At 35.9% G+C, this 10,966-nt stretch overlaps 1 protein-coding gene across 4 annotated transcripts; it reads left to right on the forward strand.

Annotated features, from left to right (window-relative positions):
• The first annotated feature begins 1,470 nt into the window (after nucleotides 1–1,470).
• Nucleotides 1,471–7,109, forward strand: MS3_00001672 (uncharacterized protein). Of its 4 annotated transcripts, none has more exons than XM_051209144.1 (6): nucleotides 1,471–1,529; nucleotides 5,850–5,936; nucleotides 6,518–6,573; nucleotides 6,608–6,667; nucleotides 6,717–6,828; nucleotides 6,870–7,109. In XM_051209144.1, exons 2-6 carry the CDS (start codon nucleotides 5,897–5,899, stop codon nucleotides 7,028–7,030), a joined length of 429 nt encoding a protein of 142 aa, XP_051074573.1. In that variant the 5' UTR covers nucleotides 1,471–1,529; nucleotides 5,850–5,896; the 3' UTR covers nucleotides 7,031–7,109. The 4 variants fall into 4 exon arrangements, with proteins under 4 accessions (XP_051074573.1, XP_012793826.1, XP_051074574.1 ...); XM_012938372.3 differs by having other exon boundaries at nucleotides 1,485–1,529; nucleotides 6,470–6,573; XM_051209142.1 differs by lacking the exon at nucleotides 1,471–1,529 and having other exon boundaries at nucleotides 3,927–6,477.
• The last annotated feature ends 3,857 nt before the right edge of the window (nucleotides 7,110–10,966 follow it).

Consider the following 10,966-nt stretch of genomic DNA (forward strand, 5'->3'; position numbering starts at 1 on the left):
TACCGGAAAATTGGAAGCTGGCTCACACCACACCAATTTCAAAGGGAGGTCGACGCAGTGAACCTTCAAGTCACCGACTGGTGGCTCTTCTCTATATACCTTCAAAAATCATAGAGTCCCTGATATGCGATGGTCCTTAAACTTCTTCTCACCCCAACAGCATGGTTTCAGGAGGGGTTATTCTTGTATAACTAACCTGCCGACTGCGGTGGACAGATGGGCAAGCATCCTTGATTGTAAGGGGAAGGTTGGTATCATTTACCTTGATTTCTCAAAAGCTTTTGATAAGGTTAACCATATATGTCTTATCATTAAGCTCAAACGATTGATATCAGACCACCTCTGATTGATTGGCTCATTTCATATCTGAAAAATTGACATTCTAAGGTCAGGGTTAACTTCACTTTATCTCAGGCTACGGAATGTCCAGGTGGGGACCCCAGGGCTCAGTACTAGGACCTCTTCTCTTCTTGATTTATATAAATGATCATCCACAACAGGTATCGTCAGACTTATTACTGTTTGCTGGTGATGTGAAACTTTGGAGAGAGACACGCAACCAAGGGGATATACAGGCACTTCAGGAGGATCTGACTCGACTTCAAAGTTGGGCAGACAATAACAGACTTACCTTTAACACTTCAAAGTGTAAAGTAGTCCATCTGCGGCATGTTGCCGACTACAGCTACAATTTAAGAAACTCCTCTCTAGTAGTATTCCGAGTCGAAAAAGATTTAGGAGTGCTGGTACCCTACGATTTGAAGTCTTACGCTAACTGTGGCAAAAATGCCTTTCGAGCAAACCTTGCACTGGTGACATTGAAGCGCATTTTTGACCAGTTTGACGGAAGAACTTTCCACACAATCTTCAATAGTTTCATCTGTCCCCATTTAGAGTACGGAAACATAGTACTCCCCCCTCACTCCAAAAGGACAAGGTCACTTTGGAGCGTATCCAACGAAATCAGTTCGGGGACTCAAATTTAAACCATATGAAGAGCGCCTCCAATCACTTAACCTTCACACATTAAGGTATAGGCGTCTTAGAGGTGACATTCTGATGGCTTACAGTATCCCTGACACTTCTGGACATCCTCTTAAACACCTACTAAAGCTTAGTCTCAATACAAATCTAAGGGGTAACACCTAGAAATTGGAGATACAACATAGCAGAACGAACTGTAGACACAACTTCTACTCCTTAAGAGTTGTCAAATGCTGGAATTCGCTGCCAGCCTAGCTAGTCTAAGCGACTTCCCAGGAGTCCTTTAAGAGGAAACTTGATCTATTCTTAAGGACTATGGATAACATCTTATTATGAGTTACCGATTTCTTTTTTTCTAATCTATTATAGTTAATATATTTAAGTTTCTGCCTGGAGATATTGATGATTCCCTGCCACTAGAAACGGAAGCCTATTAAGCAAAAGCTTCTTCTATTCTGTCCACAACCATTTGAACCATCTGAACCATTTTAATGACTTACTTGAAGGTCGATGCTCGCTCGTCTCAAAATTTTCGCTACGACAAGGTGTGTTTGTTTTCTCTGCAACTACTTCAGAGGTGTTATTGAAGCGTTTTTCGAATTAAAAGACTCACACTTTTGACTGTATAGTAGCGTTTGGATATTTATGGTATCGTTTCCATAGTTTTCGTTATTGAGGTGAATAGATCTAGTGTCAAGAGATGTTTCTGCATATACAACATCGGTGGGACTATTACTTATGAGTGGCATTTAAGAAAGGCTTAAGTGAGCTTGAAAAAGTTCTCCAACTTACTCAGTTCATAAGATGGTTGTAAGTTAGTGTAAGGAATTAGTATTAGGGCTTCAGTAGTAAGAATAGGAGGCCTATTGACCTGTATTAATCCTTTCAATTTGTAACACTGTGAATGTATTACCAGGTGCTGATATCACGTGTTTTGGTAGAGGATCTCGGTAGTTCACTACTCGTTGCGAGAAACGAAACTCCAAACGTAGACTATGTGATCTCGGTTTTTGAAATTTCTTAGAATGTCCTCTCAAATGATCAGTCCTGGACGGAAGGAAGGAATAAGACATTGATACCAAGGTCATCGTTCAGTATGCAGTAAGCCAATGTTAGATCACCCTGTATTCTACGGTAAGATAACGAGAATAAGTTGAGGTGTCTCAATCTGTCTTCATAATATAGGTCAGATAGACCTTTTACCACTTTAGTCTCTTGTCGTTAGACGCGTTCCAGCATATCTGCCTCATACATGAAGCAAGGACTCGCTGCTCGAATCTCATATTCCAAATGCGGTCTCACGAATATCGGTTATAATATTATAAAGGTTTCGGCGAGACTCTAACTTATGGACGACCTTTGAACGAATTTTAAATGACCTTGAGAATATTAGTCAATCAGCGAACAGTAGTTATTGAGTAGAAATATATTATACAAAACCAAGGAAATATAGTGGATACACTTCTTATACGTGGTTCAAAAACTTGTTAGGGTTAGAAAGAGGTTCAGAGGTTCTAAAATCGTAATGCATGTAGTAGAGGAAATTATCCATACGGCTACAGAATAGTCGGCCTCTGGAGCTATGATAAAGTCTCAAAAAGTCTTTCAGCCTCGACCACATAGTTTCAATATTGTTTATGTGCACTTCGGTTGTTGATTACACAAAATGCTACTTGTGGATAACGACACGATGCACATAGCCAAGCCTATGTAGGAGTCTGTAGGCTCTCCAATCATCCGTATATATTGTAGTACCTGGCTGCAGCGTGTTACTGGTACTTTTATTATCCAGTTCGCGATAATTGTCATAGTTTGCCTCAGTTAGGAATTATATATGGGGTTTTCATCGCGTACTGACATCAGCCATAATGCCAGAAATCTATTTAGCCAAATGGATGAAGGGCTTTCGCGTTAAAATCCGAGATCTATTATCTTATACCTGATTGATTCGTCCACAAATTATAGTCTCGCCGTTTTATTTGTTATAACCGCTCAATTATCACGTTTTGTACAAAATTCCCTGTGAACCGAATGTACGTTAGCATTAAGCACTGAAGTTGGCGCCGTAAACTTGAGATCTCCAAAACGCTTCTGATTGGCTCGTCCATAAATTAGAGTCTCGCTCAGCTGACTAACAAGGCAAACTAGTCAATCCGTAACTGCCCCTTTATTGCAGACGGCTAAACGTTTGCACAGTCACTATCCAGTGATTAAAGCTAGTCCTACTCGTTATATAAAGCGTGAATGGGCTCCAACATGTATCTGCACCACGTGGATTCAATTATGAGCCTTTTAACTTCATCCTTAATGTATCAATTTGGTACTGAAGTTATCATGATTGTTGGCACCAGACCTTCCATCCAGTTGGTCTTCAATGAAGGAATTAAATTGTTTTCATTTGAATTATAGAGCCTCATCTGAGTCTTGGATCTATACTTTTCGTAAATAGACCCACCGTCCCTTGGGTTCTTTTCCTGTGATCGGACTTTGCTCATTATCATTATGGTTCCCAGATCATTTATCAACAATGCAGTAGGGTAAACATTTGAAAATTCGTCCACGAAACAAGATAAAGTGGGATCGGGAAACATTCAGTCATCATTGAATATAACAAGTACATATGAATCCTCACCATTTGGTACAGTTTAAATACATTTTCCTGTTCTTTCGCGGGTCACAGAATAATGGCATTTGTTAGCTGTAGGATGGTTACATTTTCCTACAGTGTTTATGACCTAAGGGGCTCTAGCTAACTCGATTAGTCGCTCGTAGGATCACCGCATTAAGGTATCCACTTGTAAATACATGTATTGATCAGTGGGATAACTATATAAATACTGGCAAGATAAATCTGTTTACTCACCATTAAATATATATATATATATATATATATATATATATATATCCTGTGTTGGGATCATCTACCGTCATATTGGTTTTCAGAGAACTGAACACGATCCAGGCGTTTTGTAGCCTTAATAGTACAGGTTCATCCTGCTTCGCGACTACATAAACACTAAAAACTGACGAGCCGTTCGTGCTATATTGATGTATTATTTCTGACCTACTTCGCTTACACAACTGTTTTACTCATTATTTTGTGATAGTAATGTGTATTATGTACAAGGGACACGGGGAGATAAAAAAGTAGAAAGCAACCACCAAGGTCTATTATTTAAATTGACCAACAAGCCAATTCAGCAAATGAGTGACCACTAAAATCTGTCTGGACAATGACAAACCATTAGCAGTATCATTAGTAGACGTTCGAATACATAGGGGACCTTAAGTTTTTCCTATTAATATAGCTCACGCGGTACAACAGGCCATTAAAGTGTTCCACAAAGCAGTGTAACTTAAAACACTAAGGCTCAAACACATCTCATGCCAAGATGCCATTAGTATGTCCCCAATCAGTCGTATTGAATTTCTGGAATTTTCATTTTATGCGTTTTTTAAGACTTGGTTTCATGCATCAGTAACGCTTTGAAAAGATCTATGATCAAAGTTTATTGGCTGCCACAGGGGTACCGCAGTAGAAAGCCAACTATTATCAAAATAATTACCACTTGACAAACACAAATATCCTATTTGCACCCCTAACCAATCTTATGTATCTATGCTAAAATTTATTCAATCGCCAACTTACCAGGGCTGATAGCACCCCAAAGACAAGTAATGAATCAGCTCGCTTGACTATCTGGTTGCTTGTAATCGGGTTAGGCATTGATGCAGACTGGTATTGCAGCTATATTTCATGTTTAAAGGAATAGGAACGCATTCAAATAGTTTTTGCACCCTTATTCAAAGCATTTGAGAGACTCAATGTTCTACCAATCTCTTTATTAAGTAGTACTATATCATCTAGATCTCTTAGCTCATAAGGATTCTAAAAGCGTATCTGTAAAAATGCTAACGGTAAATGGTGGAAACCCATATTCCTGACAAGTATTACTTGATACAACTAGTTTGGATGATAGTACTTCGGAAGCTTTGATTCGGTCGACACTATCGAGATTAAGCCTTTAGTCGGTTTATGTACTTCTTTGGTGCGCCTTTCAGTAATAGCTGATTTCATGAAATCTGTTGGATGCTAGTTAGATTTTCCAATTTTTCGAAGACTAGGGGATGGAGTCCCTTTCTCCGGGACTGTAGCTCCTGAAACATTGACTTGAATTATGTTCAAAGAAAATTTAGGTTTAATAGTTTGAATTTTTTGTATAAATATTATCCCTTATTTTGGGGTTATTGCTTTCAAGTGAATGTAAAAAAGTCTGCTTAACTTATTTCTGTAAAACGTCACTCAGTAATTCTCAAGCTGGTAAAGTATAAAATTTTATACCTTTAGATTGCATCGAAATACAGCAGTTATATGTATGCTTATTAAGTCGTTATCTCGAAGGAAATAACCCTAAGGTTTATCACCTCACAGACTAACACACCGAAAGTTTTTGTCTTTATTTAGTGAGAAAGTAGAAAAATCCAGCATTTTAGAAAGCTGGCCACATGTTTTCAGTTAACATACTTTTCATATTCTAATATAAAATATTATAACAATAGGATTCCTGAGTAGTTCGAAAAAGAATTTGCTGAAGATATTTTAGAAATCCATCAGGCAGAAATACCGTGGCATTCATGTTGTGTTGGGTGGATATACACTCCTTCCTAGATAGAGGGGATTTTCCTGTTACCATTTCAGATTTTCACTTTTTGATCGTGGATTATTTACTGCATAGTATCTTTCAAAGAATAGGAACTAATCTGCCACTTGAATTTTCGTATTTATTATGTTGATCTTTAGATTTGCTTCTTTAATTAGTTACCAGCCTAAAGTTTTTAAATATCCCCTACTTTGCCCATTTTAGATCAAGTTGCCATTGTATATTATTGCTGCAAACACAGACCAAGCTAAATGATGATGAATGAACCACTGGTAATTAAAGGACTAATTGGTAGGCTTGAAATGATGTCTACTTTTGTTAAACCAGCAATTCTTTAGTTATTTACTGGGGCTATTTAAATTCGGTCCATCTCGTTATTCACGAAAGTGTCTGACAAAACAAACCTTTTATTTTATTTGGTTAGGTTGTTTTCATAATTAAGTGTAAATAAAGATGTTTCAGTGTTGTGCACACTACTTTCCATCATATTACGGATTGTCATCTCACTTTACATAGGATTTAGGAAATTTGCTAGTACCCTCATTTTTTGCGACATTGATGTGGCTCATATTGTCGCACATCAACCTGTTGATAATTAATAAATCCAAAATGTCTTTCAAATTCATTGAGAACATGTTTCGTATTTCAATAGACAAATACAAGTGTCCAGTTTTTTATTTCGAATCTCTAGATATACAAGGATTGTAGGATCATTTGGGTGAAATATTCAATATATGTATAGACCAGTCGCTACTGATTATGTATAAACCTTTAACAGATCAGTTTTACACAATAGTATATTCGTTTATTTCAAATAATTGTAGCGATTCCCGTGAGTTTGGGTAAATGTATTACTCACTTTATGTATGCAGAAAAATTGGGGAAAAAATCTGTTCTAATTTACAATGTACATCCTTTAATGGACGCGGTAATTGTTTGATAATTTATTTCAAACTGTATAGAAGTCATTGTTGAATTTCTTTAAATTATTTGGTGAAATAACTAGTTTACGCTACTCACCAGTAGGTTTTTGCAATTATTTTGTCTGGTTAACTTTCGGAAATTCAATAGCCTGAAGCTCGATGTGTCTTTGAATTTAACAAATCAGAATGTGTAGAAAAAATTCTAGTATCTCCAATGAATACAACTTACGAGTTCGAATTGACCGATGTTAACATTCCTGGTATGTTAGAATTATGTCCTAGGTTATTTTCATTATAACAGAATGCTATTTATCTCGGAATCCCGAATGGATAATAGATTATCAAAAGGCTAAAAGTGATTCGGAAGCGATTCTGCAGAATTATTTCAAGAAACGTATGGAATACAGTAACAAACCTGATGATGACGGTTGGATCACGGTCAGAAAAGGAATGAGACTTTAATGCGGACTATATTTTTACTTCTGCTTCTGTAAATTTGGTTCAAATTTGTACAATAAATAGTATTTCATCATGAAGTTCATTTATGTTTACTTACTTTCAGTCATCTGTAATTTTAGATTTATGTCTTCACGGATTTTCTCTGCTTTTATTGTTAAGACAATGCAGTAAATGAAAGAATTGGTAGTTCGAAACACAAAACAGTAACCTCCAATTATTATTTGTCTTAAAACTTTGAGTATTATAGAAATAAACTGAGTTCGGACGTATCTTGTGCAAGATACTCAATTTATTACTATTATAACTTCAATAGTTTGTTTAATTTTAATGATATTAATCCAAAACCTATAGTATAATAACTATTCATTAAGACGAACACAATTCTAGGATAGTGTTTGGTTATAAAATGTCACCGGGAAATGAAGTCTAATAGAGCGGACGACAGGCAAATAATTTGCATATTCAGTTGATCTTTACCAGTAACTAGACTTTGTTATTAGCTGATAATTTACTGATACATAGTTTGGGTCGCACAGTTGATGAATAATCATTAGAGTATCAGCAATTTGAGTAAATGATTGACTGTTTTCGTCAAATTGCCATGAACCTCTACATCAAGTTGCATTATTCTTCATTTATTACACTAGTAAGCGTTTTTTGAAGCGCTGTCCAATGTGGTGGTGATGATGGTGAATATCCCTTTCAAAACTCATCTTAATAGTTACATAGGATATATAAGTGAAATTTAGCATCAGTATGATCCTGTCTCAACTAACCAACAAGCATCGAAAGATTCCATGTTATTTGAATTCGAGTAACAAGTTATTGTTCACTATTCAGAAGTATATGCGAATTTTAGATCTCCATCGGTCTATTCTCTCTTAATATCTATTGCGTTCTATTTCTAGTCTGTGGTCTATACTTTATCTACTAACCTTACAGTCCTAAGGCTAGATTAAGTTAAGGTCGCTGATTTCGTGAAATAATTCCATTTCTTTTCATCAATTTGAGCTCATTCAATAACGATAGTATTGTCTCGAATCTACCAACAATAATCACAATGTGATTACAGATCTTTTGAAAGGGTGAACAAATATATTTACATTAATTGAAGAATTTTATAATAATAATCTATGGATTTACTTATTTATGTTAAAAATATCCCTCTTGTAAACGTAATGGACATCTGGCGTTTTTGCAGAACGTATCAATATTTGTCTACAATTAATTTTCTAGGATTCGTTATTTTTAGCCTTAAGGGTGACTAACAATCTGGTTAGAACTTTAATCCAGTATCAATCACTCTAAGAGTCACAAATTTTTTTGACATGCAAAATGATACTTGTTGTCTTTTTTGGACGAATGACATTTTCTTACGAAGAGAAAATTAATAGCATGATTTATTTAATCGGATCACTTTAAAACTTAACCGTCTTGAACCGGTAGGGAGAGAGAGAGAAAGGTAATGAAGATCATAACACATTATGATCAGAAATGATAAGTGTTATTGTTGAATATAGACTTGATATTGTTCGTTAAATCCTAGTAGCGAAATCCACCACTCGGCAGCCGAATATACTTCCATTTTAATAACTTGTTTTGATATATAAAACGGGGACCAATTACTTCGAAGGCCATTCGACTTCGAGGTTACAATAGCTACATCTTATCCAACATGTTTCAACCCCTTGTACTAACAGTATACTTCAGAAAGTGAGACCGAGGTGCATTATAGCTGTTTGTGTGCTTTTCTAATAATCACATACGAAATACAATGCATTATTATATATATTATTAGCTTTATGAATAAATTTTACTAGTTTGATAACAGGATTTACTCATCATAGGCTTAGTGTGTAATCATTGCAGTAACCACTGATTTCCTATCTTCTTAAACCAGACGACTAATACTTTTTCTTATCAAAAGTACGAAAGACGGTTGATAATTTATTATTAATTCATTCTCTGATATCTTTTTTGAGAAGTGAAACAAGAAATTACCTAAGTTGATTTTAACTGTATTCATCAACCGGTTCTTTTCATCATTGTATAAAACACTATTTTGGTTTGAGTTAATCTGTTTCAAGTAGATAAAAAACATTCATTGGAAACGTATTGTTGGAAGAATTTCACGTAAATGAGAACTGCCAACTATGCTTGCCATGCTTCCATTTTACTTAGAAAATTACTTAAAATGTTTAGTGTAATGTTATACCTATAAATGAGTTATATCTTGAAATAAAAAAGAAACCTATTCTGTAATGCTTATGCACTGATGTTGGCCAGTACTTCATCTTTATTTTGTTATAAATACTGGAGCGGCGGTTGAGCTATTAAGACACTTAACTTTCAACTAACAGGTTGCGGTTTTAAATCCCCTTTTATTTTCGATATGGATAGTCGGATTGTATTAGTAACCTTCACACAAACATTTCAACTCAAGGTCGACTAAATAAGCACGTACTTGACAAGTTGAATTGACATCAACGGGTTATTTTCACAATCATGTTGGTTATTGAATGTTTACACTTGTTATGGAATTCCTTTTTCAGCTCTCGTTAATCAAAGTTAAATAATGTCGTATAAAGTATCAGTAGAAAGTAGGAAACGTACCAATCCATTAATAATTATGAACGTTTGTTGATATTTGACACTGAAAGAAATTACACTTCAACAAATTGTTGGCTACTGCGATTCATTCGTCTAACTCATAACCCTCTGATATTTAAAAGTAACAAACACTAACTTTGAGTTTCTGTATGAAAATCAGTACTGATATACAGTGAGATCCATTTAACAAATCTCATATAAAGTGAAAAGTATCTAGATTTTTACTGTCAGACCTTATAAAAAGTGAAATTGTTTTGTCTTAACGGTAATTCTAAATGAACGCTCGACCCGATTTTCTAACCGCTTCTAGTAACCCCAGAACGAATCTACACGGCAACATGAGCACAAGAGAAAAGGCACGAATACTGGTGATAAGGACTAATTTAACTCTTCAAGTAAATTGAAATAATTTAGGAATAAATCATATTTTATATGATTTATTTACAATGAGATTAACAGTTAGATTTGTATAAATTGAATTGAGTTGTAATTAACAATAATACTGTGTGAACACATTTACTGTATTATACAATGATGCATCTATAATCCTTCTTAAGACGTAACTACAGATATCACAAACGATTGAAGAAAAATCAGTTTCATATGTCGTTTTCACTCCAATTGATTAAACAATTACGTTCCATATCACTTATTTTCAAGTTTACTATACTAATATGAATATCCATTTAGCCTGTAACTGCGAAGAATTAGTATTTAGGAAAAACTACCACTGTTGGTATACATTTTAAGAAATCTCAGTCAGTGGTCTTGAGTGCTGTTAGAGGTATGAGGGCGGTTATCACTCTCCGGTTTCCCACACCGTGGAAGGGGTCTTCTGGAGGTACCTGAGGAGGACATTGTATTAGAGGTGATCTTAATGACCTGAGAGTATGACCGCAATGCCCAAGGGACATGTACTTGAGGTCGGTCACACACGACCTTTTTGTAATTTTCGTGTCATTTTCATTCATTACTTGTTGGGACCTTACCGCCGGAGACGGATATTCGTGGGATAAGGCGAGGTGTGCGTTTTTAGCGTCGACCTTCTCTAACCCCGCCCCTCCTTTATGGGAAGGCAGCATCGCTGTTATACTGGTTGTCTGAAGGAAACATCTTACTGCTGTCACATCTCTGTACGGTCAGCGGTGTGACTTCGCCTTCGTACCTTGGGTTTACTGCTTTTAGTTTTACCGTTCTTCAACCGACCTGTCTGGTATGGTAGGACCTTGCGGAACGATTGTTCCAGCCAGTATAGCTTGATTGGTTCATCACGATAGTCAGGCCCGACCACCACGTCAAGGTAGTAACAACGGTCGGGTTTAAGAATCC

Source organism: Schistosoma haematobium, chromosome 1 (genome assembly GCF_000699445.3).
Source record: "Schistosoma haematobium chromosome 1, whole genome shotgun sequence".
Classification (NCBI taxonomy): Eukaryota; Metazoa; Platyhelminthes; class Trematoda; order Strigeidida; family Schistosomatidae; genus Schistosoma; species Schistosoma haematobium.

What these genes read in the sequence shown, in the direction of transcription:
- MS3_00001672 (XM_012938372.3), top strand. Translation starts at nt 5,897, where the DNA reads ATGATGATGAATGAACCACTGGTAATTAAAGGACTAATTG. An exon ending in GGTAATTAAAGGACTAATTG is followed by an intron (nt 5,937 to 6,469) that starts GTAGGCTTGAAA and finishes AAATAATTGTAG; the next exon opens with CGATTCCCGTGAGTTTGGGT. An exon ending in GACCGATGTTAACATTCCTG is followed by an intron (nt 6,829 to 6,869) that starts GTATGTTAGAAT and finishes TCATTATAACAG; the next exon opens with AATGCTATTTATCTCGGAAT.